This window comes from Mytilus californianus, unplaced genomic scaffold (assembly GCF_021869535.1).
Source record: "Mytilus californianus isolate M0D057914Y unplaced genomic scaffold, xbMytCali1.0.p SCAF_8, whole genome shotgun sequence".
Classification (NCBI taxonomy): domain Eukaryota; kingdom Metazoa; phylum Mollusca; class Bivalvia; order Mytilida; family Mytilidae; genus Mytilus; species Mytilus californianus.
In genome coordinates this window covers 17368183-17384440 of record NW_026262734.1, presented here as the reverse complement: position 1 = coordinate 17384440, position 16258 = coordinate 17368183, and the positions used below count along the sequence as shown (strand labels likewise).

At 31.1% G+C, this 16258-nt stretch overlaps 1 protein-coding gene and 1 long non-coding RNA gene across 3 annotated transcripts; both read left to right on the top strand.

Moving 5' to 3' along the window:
- The first annotated feature begins 3019 nt into the window (after window positions 1–3019).
- On the top strand, window positions 3020–9627 carry LOC127712337 (uncharacterized). Of its 2 annotated transcripts, none has more exons than XM_052218707.1 (4): window positions 3020–7131; window positions 7462–7555; window positions 7762–7870; window positions 8204–9627. In XM_052218707.1, the coding sequence occupies exons 1-4, from the start codon at window positions 7118–7120 to the stop codon at window positions 8782–8784; spliced, it is 798 nt and encodes a 265-aa protein (XP_052074667.1). In that variant the 5' UTR covers window positions 3020–7117; the 3' UTR covers window positions 8785–9627. Both variants share the same exon structure in this region; 1 of them encodes a protein (XP_052074667.1).
- Window positions 9628–12508: 2881 nt separating this feature from the next.
- LOC127712341 (uncharacterized) lies at window positions 12509–13596 on the top strand. The gene is made up of 3 exons (XR_007987048.1): window positions 12509–12613; window positions 12930–12990; window positions 13496–13596. It is a non-coding gene; the product is annotated as an uncharacterized LOC127712341 (long non-coding RNA).
- Window positions 13597–16258: the final 2662 nt, after the last annotated feature.

The following is a 16258-nucleotide window of genomic DNA, read 5'->3' as shown; positions in this document are numbered from 1 at the left end:
AAGTATTTATTATAGCCAAGGTTTTCACAATAACCCAGTATTGCATTAATGGTGTCATAAGAATTCTTTATATCTTTATGTCACAGTATAGGGAAAACGGTACTATTACATTTTCCCAGCATTAGGTTGGCCTTTTGTGTACCCAAGGCAGGTGAAGGAAGTCAACTTAGGAGCGCTTTGATTGGATGTTAGGGTACAATATATTTTTTTTATTTATCTATGAATAACTGCAGTGTGTATATTTACAATATAAATTTTGAAACCTATTGAAATATTTTCTAGAGAATTATTCTAAAAGACTTCAAAAATTTCATAAATTTGGTGTAAAATGATGGTGGGCATGGATAACATTAACAAGCTCCATTGGAAGTTGGTCATGATACTATTTGGCTTCAATTTTCAAAACAGAATAATAAAGTACTAACACTACACATAACTGTTTTATCGGGGTTTTTATTATAAAAAGTGGTAAATTTAGAAAATGTAAGTATTGTCGCCTATGGCAGAATAAATAGTACCGTTTTCCCTATACTGAAGATAGCAAGGGAAATCAAAATCAATCAGACTTCAGTTAAAGTATACTATTTTGAAGCTTTTGGTTAGTACATATGATTTTTATCACAAAGAATAGAATTTTTTCACTGAGAACAATACTGTGTTGAGAAAAGTGCTGAGTCATCATAATAAGTCAAATTGATGGGTATTGATATAAAACTTTATTCTAGGATTTCAATATTAACTATATTGTATAAAATGCACCAAACTATAGTTCTTTTGTATTTGTTTTCACCTTTCGCAATGATTAATTCAATTGGAAACACCAGAATTCAAGTCGCGACAAATATTTTTAACTGAAATATTTGCCTTTTTTGCTGTGTAATTCCCTAAATGTATCACTTGGGTACTTCTGTAGACATAATCTATTAAAATGGGAAATTGTCTGGTTAAGTTTGTACTGTTTATGGAGTAAGGCAATATTTGGTCATACTAGAAGCATTTTCAGTGTTAAAATTGTCCATCTAAGAAAAAAAGAGGCCCACTTGAGGCTAAATTTAGATAGAATTTATACTCTCCTGTGTAAAGAATTGGTCATATTCTTGGCAATTCATGCAGCAAATATTTCAATAGTGCTTCATTTTGTAGTTTCTATCTTTTATTATATCAGGCATATATAATTTTTCATTTTCTACTGTTTGAAAGGACTTTTGTTGGAAATTAATACTCCCAAGGGACATAATTCAGCTTTTTCATAGATTAATACAGGCAACAAAGGCAACTTTACAGCTGAATATTTTGCATATCTATTGTTGAAAGTGTCTAATATCTTTGTTTTCATCATCTCAAGACAGAATAATGGATTTTATAACAAGCTCTGAAATTTTGAACCACAATATGGCATATACTAAAGCATGGAATGGAGATTAGTATGAAAAATCTTGTGTTTGTGCTTATGTTGTAAATTTTGGATGAAATGAATACAAATTGAATGGAACTGTTATTTTTATCTGTTTAAATGGAACTGTTTATTATTCTTTTTAAATAAGATAAGATATGATTGGATACAGGTTGTTTATTAAGCCTTATCTGAAAGAAGTAGAGAAAGAGGTAAACCAGCATGTAGGGGTGGGGACATTAAATGATCCATGTTTCTTTAAGTAATGGGAACATACAAGTATTTATTATAGCCAAGGTTTTCACAATAACCCAGTATTGCATTAATGGTGTCATAAGAATTCTTTATATCTTTATGTCACAGTATAGGGAAAACGGTACTATTACATTTTCCCAGCATTAGGTTGGCCTTTTGTGTACCCAAGGCAGGTGAAGGAAGTCAACTTAGGAGCGCTTTGATTGGATGTTAGGGTACAATATATTTTTTTTATTTATCTATGAATAACTGCAGTGTGTATATTTACAATATAAATTTTGAAACCTATTGAAATATTTTCTAGAGAATTATTCTAAAAGACTTCAAAAATTTCATAAATTTGGTGTAAAATGATGGTGGGCATGGATAACATTAACAAGCTCCATTGGAAGTTGGTCATGATACTATTTGGCTTCAATTTTCAAAACAGAATAATAAAGTACTAACACTACACATAACTGTTTTATCGGGGTTTTTATTATAAAAAGTGGTAAATTTAGAAAATGTAAGTATTGTCGCCTATGGCAGAATAAATAGTACCGTTTTCCCTTTAAGTTTATCAAATGATTCAAAACTTGATCTGATAGCGGAGAAATGAAAAAAAATATTTACGGACCTGACTCCATTTCCTTTTTTTCCCAAAGTATTTAATTCAAATCTTGATTTTGTTATATAAAAAAAATATTATACTATCAAAGCAAAAAACCTGATTGAACCTGGATATAAAGTTATAATTCAACATAGCTTATTAACATTTGCATTTTAATTCAAGAAGAGTCAAAAGTAGCTTATGATAAAAAATATTTAGTTTTAATGAAAATTAGCAGTTACTAACATACATTGGCGTTTTTATCAATTATGCATTATTACATAATTAAACACAGTTTTGAAAACACAATCAATTATATAACAAGGTTATTAATTGTCATGTAATAACACATATACAAAATGATTTTATCAATCTAAAAAGTCATATCATTTTAATGTTTAGGTCGTGTGACAAGATTATATGATAATCCAATTAAAAGATTAAAATGGAATGTTTATTTAGATCAATTATCCAATTATCAGCTAATACAAAGTGAAATACAGCCGACACATGTAACATGAGATAGGATAAGAAAAAAATATTTATATTCGGCATAAGTCAAAATACAAGTTCTAAGCAGCTTTTGACAGAAAACAAACAAACAAATGCATAACATAAAAACAGTCTATTGTCTAAGGGAACAGTCATTATTTACCAGCTAGGGGGGTTGGGTAATTTTTGGGGGGTCAAAATATTTTTGATGATCATATTGGGGGGGTCAAAAAAATGTTCCAATATTAAATGGGGGGGGTCAAATTTTTTCAAACAGTATTTTCAAATTATATGTTCTCCTTTCCTGACACTGTGGAATTCCTTTTTATAATTGTTATCTGTTTTCATGTATACACACTTCTCATGTTAAATAAGTGCAGATGTCGAGATAATTGGATTTATAGCATCAATGACTAGCACCAGTGGATATACCACATGGGAAGTTAAATAGATATAAATTGGTTTGACAAATATCTGATGTATTTATGACTGGTTTAAACTGCATCAAAAATAAATACTGACATCTGATTAGTATTAGATAAGTGTGATACAATCAAGCCATAATCTTTGCCTAATGATATTTTAATCTAAATGTCTCACCCTTTTTATACATAATAGAGCTTGAAATAGTGACCTATTCCAGCTGCCCATCCCTACTACTCAATTACATAGTAAGTGGCCTCTTTGGGAGATAATATTGACTTTTAGCAATTTGTTTATCAACACAGTCTTATTTTAATTAAAGATGGATAGAGAAAAGAAGGAAAATGCTAAAATATTTCAACGTAAAACTTATAGAGAAAAACGATCTTTAAAAAGAAAACTTCAAACAAAATATAGTGAAAATAATATTCGGATTTCTCTTCAAACATGCTCTACAATTTTTGAAAATCGACAAAAATTAAATGGATACATGTATGAAGCACAAAACTGTAAGTTTGATTTTCGTTCTCTGCTGGGATTACTTGCTATTTTAGATCATCTAGAGTGCAGCACACTTATAGAATTCCAAGATGCTTTTGAGATTTATTCATCTTTCTTTGAACATCAACCAGATAAAAATGTTTTTCGGGACAAGATATTGGATGTTGATAAAGGACTAGTTTGCTGTTATTTCATGCACCCTTTTGATAAAGTAACATACATTTCTTTGCGGACACCGGATGTACCAGTGGAAAGAATTATATTTCAAATATTTACATCCATTCCCGAAAAAGGTGAAATCATTCCCACTTTTTCAGCAGAGACAGTTGAAAAGATTTTGCATTCTATGGACTCAGAATATGATAAACAGTGTGCAAAAGCTTTACTTGTATCAGCTAATTCAACTGACATGGAGCTTTATTCCTTTGGCATCAACCCACAAACAGCAAAAAAACATATAGAAAGAATAAAAAATATTACTGAAGAATGTGATAATGCATTAAATGCGGCAAAGGACGTTGTAAACTTACGTTTAGATGAAAAAATTCAAACCTTAAAAACAAAAAGTGCTACATTGAAAGTCCAAATTGACAAACTATCAGGAGGTGATCATCAAGTTCATTTGATAAACGAAATGCAAGAGGAAAAAGACGATCTTGACATTTCCATTCATGAACAAACAAAAATAAAAGAAAAGCAAAACATATATTATAAACAAAGATATAACCAGGCAGTAAAAAGGACGGCAAAGAGTTTAATTGATGACAACAGAATTAAGAAAAGGAAGTTAGGAGCTGGTCCGAAGGAAAAAATTGACGAAGAAGACGAGGATTTTTTACTGAATTGCATAGAGTCCAAAGCAACGGCACATGGTAGAAGGCATGATTCTGTATTATATTTGAATCATTCAGTCAGAAAAAGGGATTTTAAAAACATTGTGAACCATTTTCGTATATCTCAAGGAAAGCAAACCATTAAGTCTAGTACAACTGTATACAATAGGGGTAGACCTAAAAATACTAGAACCTTGCAAGCTAAGAAGCATAAAGGCAAATGGCTATTCTCATCTAAAAAACCAACTAAATCTGAAGAAAAGAATATAATTCATACAAAGCACCAAAGAGCTCATGTAAAACGTGCAGTTATCCATTTATGTAAAGAAGACCAGGATTTAGCTTTGATACACAGCATGGATGACAAAGCATACCTCAAACCAGAAGCATCAGATGGGTTAGATAAGTTTAAAGTGTTTCAAACTACAGACTCTGATAAACAGCGAAAGCTACCAAAGTATGACTTTGCTCAAGCTAAATTAAACATCACACCTAGTAGCCATAGGTTTATCATGAAGGACATCACCTATGTTGACAATAACCTTGAAATGGTAATGAGTGAAGATGAAAACATTTGTGTGTTTAGACCTAAATTCTATATTGGCAGTTCAGGAACTGTATGGGCCTCTGAGGATCGTAAACTCCGATATGAAAAGCCCCAATTATACGAAAGGAAGGCTGAAACTACGCAGCTATCCAATGAATTCCACAGCATAGCCGCTCTTATTAGGGACAAAGCAAAACATTATTCCCTGCAGAATGTTTTGGAAGATGTTAATAGAGTAACAGCTAACAGGGACTGTCCATTCAAAGCGTTTGAGCAAATTAAACTGGATTCTCTATTTTTACATATAGAACAGGCTTTAAAACTGTTAAATATTTTCAATTTGCCAGAAAAAAATGCATATGAAAAGCAATGCTATATGAAGCTGTATGATATAACTAAAACCATTCATACAAGAATAGAAAGTACAAAGGAACAATTAGGGGATATCGAAACAAGTGAAGATGTGCAGGAACTTATAGAAAATGTTGCTCATTCATGCACTCAATTGCTCAACATGCTGAATGAGTTTGAGCTCAGGAAAACAAAACCAAGGGTTTTAGAACTTACAGATGGAGGTCCAGGTGTTGGAAAATCAAATAGGGACGTTCGCTTTAGAGCAGCAGAAAAGGTTTTAATAGATAATCTTGATTTTTATACTAGGATTCACAGGGCAACTGGTGACTGCCAGAATGAGGTGGAAAGAACACAAGCAGCAGTTGGAAAAGCCATTTCTGATGGAGGTTCTATCCACTGGGAATATAAACAGCTGGACATTGAAGATAATGATATTAAACAAATGACAATAGACGAAATTGAAAAAACTGAAGATGATATTAATAAATTTAATGTGACTCAAACATGCAAGGATTTAGCTATGAGAGTTGAGAATTCCCCTGGTCCAAGGGGTGGATTTATGACAGGGCTAGTAGTGGGATGTGATAAAGAGCAATTATATTTTAACGATGAAACAGCTCTTAAATGTTATTTGGATACTGCACCATCAAAACGACAAGACGTACCTGGCTATCATTATTTTCAGAAGGTTTCTAAGTTTTATGATACACATTTTACAGAAGGGGAACTTTACATGGAATTTGTTAGATTTAACTGTGAAGAAACAACCAATCAAATTTGTGAAATTTGCCAAACAGGATGGTCAGGAAAACCTATTTCAACGGTTCCAAGGCCTTATCCTGGTAACAACTTTCAATATAAAAAGTATGAAGATACTCCAATTGAAATTAATGGCAAAAGAAGAAAACCGGACGACTTTCAGCCTAGATGTCAAGTTCGTATCTTGCATAATGAAGGAAAAATCAAGTCGGATATGTCGAATGAAATTCAGTCATTTGCAGAAAAGCATGCTGTTGAAGATTCTTCTTTGATTAAGGCCGAATTACACCATATTGAGCTTATAAAATTCAAACGAGAAAAAAGATCAGAATTCAGAAAACTTAAGACTCAGTTCGAAAAAAGTAAAAAAATTGATGACTATGACTGGACAGATTTACATTTAAAAGGGAAAATTAAGGATTTAAGTGTAAATTTGTTAGCAATGTATATATCTGAGAAGAAGCTTTGTAATCCTATTCCACGGAAAAAATCTGAAAAAATTTCACTTGTAGAGGCACATCTTTCAAGACAGAGGGCAATAAACAATTTTAAGAAATCTGACAAAAGAATCTTGAGACAGCAAAATGATATCCCTGACACTGATGATGATGATGTAATGTCAGATGTTTCAGAGGAAGATTTGATAATAAGGGAAATTGGGTCTGACAGGGATGAAAGTGGTGATGAAGAATTAATAAGACCACCTGCTGAAAAAGTAAATAGATATGGAAGGGTAACATCTCATTGGAAACAAAGAAAATTCTTTGGGGACTCTGATTCAGACAGTGAATAAGGATGTTTATTGTGTGAGAAAAAACTTGGATGTACAGTATATATTTCAGTAATAACATTTTGGATATTTATTTTAATTTGTTGTACATAGACAATTTTGGATTTGTATGAAAAGATGAGCTGAGGATTGCAGATATTTTCAATTTTATCACAACAAAAGGCTGTTGATATATGAAAATATGGATATTAACATGTAAGTATATTATTTTATATCATCTTTATATCTAAAAATTGATGTTAAGTATTTATCTTTAAATTCTCTATTGTAAAACATGTATGATAACAAAACCATCATTATCCTAGTATTAAATATGGTGTGAACTTTCTGACTTTCCGGTCATAATTGATTTTCAATCATCATTGTGTTGGCTATAAAAATATATTAAGTGCATGCAATATTTTAATTTATTTTTATGAACAGAGAAATAATCAAATTTATAGATTTCAAAGTCATAGGGCTTTTAATTATGTTCTATAGTATTTAAAACACAATTATAATTCACTTTTACTTAAAACATTCCAGATGTGACCAGTGTGAGGAGGAGAAAGCTGACAGAAAGTGTTTTGATTGCAATTTACTATACTGCAATAGTTGCTCCAATTTAATTCACAACAAGGTAAATGAAAACTGTTTTAAAATATGTACTTAGAATATTTTTTTTAAATATATTTTTGTATTAATTCCAATACCTTAAATTGAAATTTAAACAAATATTCTATAAACACCTGATTAAATAATTGTTATGCTGAACCTTTTATATTTTAATGTATTTTTTTTTAACAGTTAATTCCAATGCTTATGTATTTTTGCTTTGTTTTTTAGGGAAAATTGCAGTCACACAGATTAGGAGAAGTAACGGAAAAATGCCAGAAATTTTGTCAGAATTGCGATGAAAATGAAGTGCAAATATTTTGTGAAGATTGTGATCTGAGTAAGTGAAGGATATTTATCTACTTGTTAAAAGAAATTAATGATTCAGTCCCAGCTGTGTGTAATTGGCTTGATGTCCTGAAGTCAGTGATCTTTGTAATTGATTTTATCTACATGCATATTTACACCAAAATAAAAATAATAAAATACAAGACACATCATTTTATAACTACATAAAAATATTGAACAAAAGAAACTTAAAGACACAATCAATTATCTAGAATAATCCATAAAATTGAAAACCAGACCTCAATAGTAATAAAACTACATATACAATAATAATGTATTGAGATATCATTAAAATATATAATAATATATAATATTTTTTTTTTAGATTACTGCTTAACATGTTCCGATAAATTTCATAAAAAGGGAAAGCTGGTATTACACACACGACAACAGGTTAATTCTAAAGAAATTCCGTCAATTAAAGGAAAAAAAGAATGGGAGAATACAACATATGGTTGGTATCCAGTTCCAAAGAGTGAAAAATGTGAATTTTTCAATAGACTTTTACCAGATTTTTACCAGAATGCATGGAAATATATGAGTGATCCTTATATATTTAAAAAGTCTTTTGTGACAGAAGCTACCAGACAATGGGATATACAATCAAGAATGAAAAAACTTGAAGGTTCAGTGAACTTTATACTAGGGACCAATCCAAATGCAGTTGGTAGTTTTATACATGGAGAAATTCTAAAACCTGGACAAAATAAAATTCTTGATAACAACATTAAAAAATTGAATACAAATTATGCGTCCTTGGATGAACTTAAAGTTGAAGTTAAAGACAACGAATGTGAAATTTATGACCAAACTGGGCGTACTTTGCTCAAAGAACAATTTACAGTCCAACATGCTTTTAATCTACAAATGCTCATCTTGTTATCACAACTTCATGATTATGATTAAAGAAGTGTTGCAGAAGTGTGACAAATTACGTCAGAAATATATCCAATTATTTGGAGGCAAGGGGAGAGTAGGCAGAACAGAAATTGGAATTAGGAGAAAAAAAACTGGACATAACCGTAGGAAAGCTATAAAGCGAAATTTAAAACATCTATTTAAGCAGTGTAGTGTTTTAACGAAAGAATTGTGTCCGAATCTAACAGTTTCAAATGATGAATTTTCATTTACTTCCAACATCAATGGATTACAAGACATTTGTAAAAATAAAGTTGAGAATGAAACAAATAACTTTGATATTGATCAAGTTTGTAAGATAGGGGTAAAATTTGCAAAAGCTCTCTTTGTTTTATTTGAAAAAAATGTTTTCACACACACAGCCAAGTGCCTAATTCTTGAAAATGTATGTGAAAGTGTTGAAGAGAGATACTGGGCGTTGTATGAAAGCAGTCATGAATGTTGGAGACAGGGAGATTGTCAAGATGAAAGTGAGAGAGATTCAGATGAAAGTGAAAGTAATAGAGAAGTGAGTGATTATATGGAAGATGTGAGTGAAAGTGGTGAAGAAGTACTACAAGAATAAGTTAGTCATTTTTAGTGTATATATCTAAAACTTGTGTAAATATGTTTATAAGTGCATGTTTTCATCTTACAATAAAACTATGCTGTAAATTAAATGGTTTAAATCATTGATAAATAATAGCACAAGATGGGGGGGTCAAAGTTTTTTATAACCAACATTTGGGGGGGTCATTTTTAAATTTATGATATGACTGGGGGGTACATGTTTATTTTGTTCATTTCACTAAAAAATTCCCCAACCCCCCCAGCTGGTAAATAATGACTGTTCCCTAAGATATAAACAACCTGTAATTATTACAAAGTTGAATGATCCATCTCACACATAGCGCTTGCAAAAAAACTGAATAAGAAGCAATTTTAAGATGAAGTAAAGCATGGTTTATCTATTTAAAAGTTTAAAATCTGCATTAAATATGGTAACTTTTAAAATGAATAGATTACTTTTATGTTTAAAAATCATATTAAAAACTTGGAACTTCGAGATCTAGAAATTACAAAAAAATACGGATTTGGAAAAAGGGGGAGAGCTAAAACAACTTGTCCTTTCCACAGGTAACTTGTCTAAGGGAAAAAAAATCCCAAATACATTAAGTGTTATATTAGGTTTACAGGAAATTCTTTTCTGAGACACGTGCCTGTGTCTATATTTTTAAAACTCGGAAGTTCTCCATCTTCTGTTTCGTTTTGCTAAAATTTTCTAAATTTTAACATCAGCAACAGATGAGGAGGCAGTTTTGATTTTATCTGCAGAAGTACAAAACAGTCGAAGAAGCTTATAATGTTGCTATATTTTCCTGATATCTGTAAATTGGTACTTTTGTATACTTTTATTTATATTTAATCAAGTACGTTTATGACATGTCATGATGTTCAGATGTCAGAGAACCCCTTTTGGCATTCTGTAACGATGCGAAAATTTCTGATTTAGGTATCCCCTCCTTTGTCGAATGAGACACAAAGGACAGAGAACTGATAATTTTTCTTGTGTATGCTGAGTGTCATATGTTTTTATGTATTATATTGCAATGTACTTTGTATATACATGTACCTTATTGCTATTTATCACCATTATACAGATAATACCTGCTAAATAGATTAAAACGGTACTTGCCTCGCAAAGGTCTTATCCTTTTTTACAATAGTTATATATTACCAATAATTGATTATTGTTGCACCATATGGGGTTTTACCACAAACTGCAACATTGAGCGGATTCATAAGCTGCAAAAGCACACAGCAAGATTAATTTTGAATAAACCTTTTGATTATCCATCATTATCAATGTTTAAAGAACTTAATTGGATGACCATTTTACACGGATAAAATATTTTCAAGCCATTTTAATGTTCAAATGTATGAATGGACTAGCGCCAGATTATCTTACTAGTAAATTTACTGCGTGCAGTGATCTATATAGTTATTCTCTTAGGTCAACAACATCTGGACATCTTCATTTACCAAGGCCAAAGTCTGAATACTTCAAAAAGACTTTTCAATATTCTGGTCTAATTATTTGGAATAGTTTTGCCAAATGTTATAAAGGATTCAAATCATATCGAAAGCTTTAAGGTGAAATGTGCTAATCTTTTTTTCACAAAACAAAATGAGTAGACAAACTTTTTTTTTTCTTTTTTTCTTAGGACATTCTTGCCATGCTAGTTCTACAGTCTGTTTTCATGCTTGGGTATATAAATTTGAAATTGTGTACATCTCTATTGATTATTGTGTTATATGCATTGATTGTTATATGTATCAATTGTTCATTTTAATGTGTGAAGGCCTTGTGTGAGATTAACAATTGTATGTTAAATGAGTTACCTTCGTTAAATAAAGAATTTATTATTATTATTACTGCACTACATTCCAAAGGTTTCCCTTAAATTTTGACTTCATCATACTGAGACCTCAATATAGAAAAGTGATTGTTGAATGACATCAATAGTTCCAGCGGCACAGATTCTCTGGTCAAACGGCACAGATTTCCAAATAGCGATAAAGTGTATTGAACTGTTTGTTATATATGGGTTTGTGCGAACACAAATGTAAATACTGCAGAGAATAAGCTTTACAGGGTCCCAGTAGCCAATGCTGCTGAAAATTTGCCTGGGCCCCAACTTTATTACAGAATTTTTTTTATATGGTCAACAGTTCTGCCAACTTTTCATAAATCAATTATGCGTGAGATTTGTCAAAAATTGGAAAGATTGAAGAAAAAAAAACATAGTTCAGAGGAAAATGTTGCCAAATAAGCACCTAAAATGCACCTAAAATGCATAAGTCTTGGCTTCACTTGGTCAATAAAATTTTTTCACCTTTATGTCTGTTTAATGATTTGGGCCCCTGGAGTGAAATTTTGAAGCTTATTCCTGGTATTAATTGTCTGTCAGAAAATTTTTTTGGGCTATTTCTTTAATATTTAAGTTTGCCTTTTTTGAGGTTAAGATTGGTACAAATTGTTATCAAAACCCTATTGTTACTGGTTTGATAGTAATATATTTTAAGCTATTTCAGGCCTTTAAAATCTTTACCTTTGGTAGTACAGAGACATATACATGTACACTTTATCGCTATTTTTTTCTGCCATTACTGGTATCCCAAATGTTCCCTATTAAATTTTGATGTCATAATAGAAAATATCTGAAGCCACAATAGAAAAGTGATTTATTTTTGTATGCCGTCAATAGTTAAGGCGGTGCATATTCTTGGGTCAAGAGACACAGATTTCCAAATAGCGATAAAGTGTTTTATGGGTTATAAGGATGGGAAAAATTCTTTAGAACTACTTTAATCATGTTAATAAATCATATGTGTAAATAACAATATCATATTCATATGGTGGCGTAACTAATTAAGAAGCCAATGACGGATATGAATGTATAAAAATTTCCCTCCTTAAATACAAAACAACAAGTGCAGCAGACTAAAGAAGCTTGGGATAAAATTGGTTTGAAATGCTGCTATGCAAATCAATTCCTGGAGTACCAACTTTAATAAATTTTTTACTGGCTGTATATCTCTTGAACATGTTGATATAAGTAATACATGTTTGTGTTCTAGAGTAAAACAAAACCGCTTTTGTCCTAAATCTTAGCCAGTAATTCTATTTGCTTTTCTTTTAAGGTTCTCTTTTGAGATTACACCTGAAGGAAGAGTTTTACGGGTGTACCATCCAGAAGAAAGTGATGATTTTGTCTTGGCAGGGAAGAAAGGATTTGCTGCTCTTCTGGCATCAAGACTTCACGAAGAAGGAGAAGTAATCATAAACATTACATATTTTTGTCCTCCTTTGACCTTGTCAAGAAGCTTTAAGCATTTTCAATATTTTCCTAAAATCTTTTGAGACACAAATGATATGAAGTCTTCAAAGTCATGTACATGTATATAGCTCTGTAGTGAGAACTCTGTATGTTGCTCCTAGTTTAAAATCTTCTTTCATTTCTTTCTACTGAATGTACTTACTTTTTTATGTTCAAGTCAATCTATAAACATTACTTGAGTAAGGGTTCTGATACGTTTTTTGGTCTAATACTGAAATTGAAATTTGAATATGCTATTATGTTATTTTTCAGATATCTGGAAGTCAATCACATGAAGGTTTTACCTACCATACAGAAGAACTTGGCCATGAAGGTAAATGATACAAACACTCCACAAAGATCTGAAAAATGAATACTGATGTGTAATTCATAATTTTACTACCAGTTCTGATGTACAAAGGCAGATTTATTAGGCTGAGATCCTAATCATTTGGGTTCCCATTATTAAAGATGTGTACACGAGCTGAGGACTTACATTGTCACACAATTTTCTGTGCATGAATCCATGCATATGGGGAAGCTTCCTTTTTAAACAGCTGAGCTCTGTCATTGTCAAGATTATCTTTAAATTGTCAAAAAGTAATAGAAAACCTACTTCTTGTTGATATTTTTATCAAAAATTTACTTCCCTTTTCATACATTGCTTTGCATAGTTGGTAAAACCTTAGATAAATAACAAAAAAACGTTGAATCATTATCAACATTTCTGGCTTGTGTGGAGTGCAAAGATCATTTTCTTCTTCTATGTACATACAGTGAAATATTTACTGACTTTATTTTGATGAAATCTGATTATGTGGTTATGCTTTTCTTTATAGGACCTCACAATGCCACATACACTGTTAAAGAGACAAGTACTGGACTGCAGTTCACTAAAGTACGACATGAACCACTGGTTACTAATGCTGGTGGTGAATACAAAAAGGTAAGAGCCACCGATGTGCTGGTATAAATTATACCTTGAGCTTAGGCCATAAGAAGATATATATACATGAATATAGTTGCCATTCCACACTTAGAAAAAGTTTGGTAGGAAGAAAAAGAGAAGTTATTTTGGTTAAACAATACTTAAATACCTCAAATGCAAGTTATATTGTTCAGGTCAAATAATTGAATTCCCTGATTTACTAATTACTTTCTACATTTCAAACATACATGGTCATAACAAAGTGTTCTGCATACAAAACAAAAATAACACAATATATCAAACTATTAAACACAGAAATATAATTATTTTATAAATATTTGCTATTTGACATATTTTGAATGACCTATTCAATAGTCTTTCTTAAAAAATTGAAAAGCATCCCAGCAAAGTGAAATCAATCTTAATTGACTAGGATTGTCAGTTTTCCTACCAAAGGTCAGTGATTCTCTTTGGGCACTTCAGCTTACTCAATAAAAAAAAAAGCCACCAAATAATATCACAATAGTGCTGAAACACCAGTCAATCAACCAATCAATCAATCTTAGCTTTAATCAGGTCTTTAAAAAAAAGTATTTTTTCTTGTAACAGGTGATGCATTACCACTAAGACCTTGAAGTTATACACAGTGTTTTAATAGAGGAAGATTTCATATCGCCTACTACTCCCTCTGCCGAGTAAGTACCTTGGATATAAATCAAAAGATTTAATAAGTTTGATACTGAGTTAAATTATGATAGTATGGATTTATTTATTTTTTATGCCTCTAGTTTTATTGGTAAAATTTCTATACAGTTTAATACATGTCATTTTCCCTATCAGCCTGTGTTAGTAATCCTAAATTCAAATATCAGCCAGAGATTCTAACGGAAAGTCTGACATGGGTTATGGGTTGAAAAACAAGCATATGAGCTTCTTCAGATAGAAATCGACCTTATGCAAATCAACATCAATACATCTGTTAACCTATTTTGGTTTAAAAAAAAAATTCAACAGAAAGTCTGGGACTGTTTACAAGTTGAATTCTTAATCAAATGCTACGAAATGGACCAAACTTCATCTTTTATTTCATTGTATTTAGTATATGAATGTTCCAAAATCAATCAAATTCTTATACATGTACATATTTACATACACTTGCATAAGGTCAATTTATATCAGACGCAACTCATATATTAAAAAAAAACATGTATCAATCAGTTTATCATAACTTTGTTTGTGCATTCAGGATTGTAACCCCATATCATTCATCGATTTGCCAAAACAGCAAAGCCTTTATGAAATATGTACTTTAACAAAAATTTGAATTCCTGGTTTACCTATGTGATAAAATTGAGAATGAAAATGGAGAATATGTCAAAGAGATAACAACCCGAAATCCACGAAACCACAAAGAATGAGTGTCATTCTGAAAATGCTTGAAATATTTACCTCTAGAAATTAAGCAAAAAATCAAAATAAAGCAGTAAATAAGTTCAATATGACAAACTATATACAAAAATGTATATTACGGACAGAATTGCATGAAATAAGTATAAAATATATATTTCCCTTCCAGCTTTGATCCACTGCATGGAATGAGGAAAATTAAAGCAGTCAATGAATTCAGTTCCATGGGTATGTATTGAAACTAAAACTCCTTATTTAATTATTCATCAATTTATTTATTTATTTAATTATTCTATCAAAATCATTCAAATTTTTACACATTTTACTTTTTTTTTCCTTTTTTGTCATTCTAAATTATATTAATTACCATATGGTAAAAATTAAATTATTTAAATGCCCAAAAAGGCGCAAGCCAGGGCCAACCGTGGGAGGGCTGTATAGCCAGTCACGGTGTTTAAAAACTTCCATCATCATAAATTTTAAAAAATTGCCTACCCTGGGGGGACATAGTATTTTCTGGAAGAGCCCTAATACATATTTGTTGCATAAGCTTTTATTTATAAAATATTAAACTTTTTTGAGAATTTGGATATTTAAACTAATTTATTGATATTCCTTCAAAAATCCATTTTCATTCTGTAGATTGAAAAACATGAAAAATTGCAAAAAAACAATTAACTTTTAAGTTCAGAAGCAAAATTCTTAGTATGTGCAAATAATTTTCTATCGTAGAAATTCCTGAGATGAAAGCCATCAGTAAAGGAAGACTATCCTATCTAACAAGAAGGTTTGAAAGAGATGCTGTCACTAAACCAATGCTGGGATTAGAAGAATCAACCATCCATGTAACCGAGGTTTGGACCGACTCATTGTTTATCTTTACCAAAATTCATTATATTCACTTTGAATTTTTGATATATTAAGGATTTTCTGCCCCAGGAATAAATTGTTTTAGTTGTATTTGGCAAAACCTTACAGGAGTTTGGGTCCTCAATGCTCTTCAACTTTGTACTAAATTTGTCCTTTTTGTCGAGCCTGCGACTTTTGTTGCAGAAAGCTCGATATAGGGATAGTGATCCGGCGTCGGCGTTAGCTAACTTCTTAAAAGCTTTATATTTTAGAAGCTAGAAGACCTGGATGCTTCATACTTTGTATATAGATGCCTTATGTTACGAAGTTTCCGTCTGTCATATTTCCATTGTCCTTGACCTCATTTTCATGGTTCAGTGACTACTTGAAAAAAAGTCAACATCTTTTGTAATGTTAA

Bases quoted from the DNA above. Each gene is read 5' to 3' on its own strand.
- LOC127712337 (XM_052218707.1), top strand. The intron at 7,556-7,761 runs GTAAATGAAAAC...TTTGTTTTTTAG, and splicing joins CCAATTTAATTCACAACAAG to GGAAAATTGCAGTCACACAG. The intron at 7,871-8,203 runs GTAAGTGAAGGA...TTTTTTTTTTAG, and splicing joins TTGTGAAGATTGTGATCTGA to ATTACTGCTTAACATGTTCC.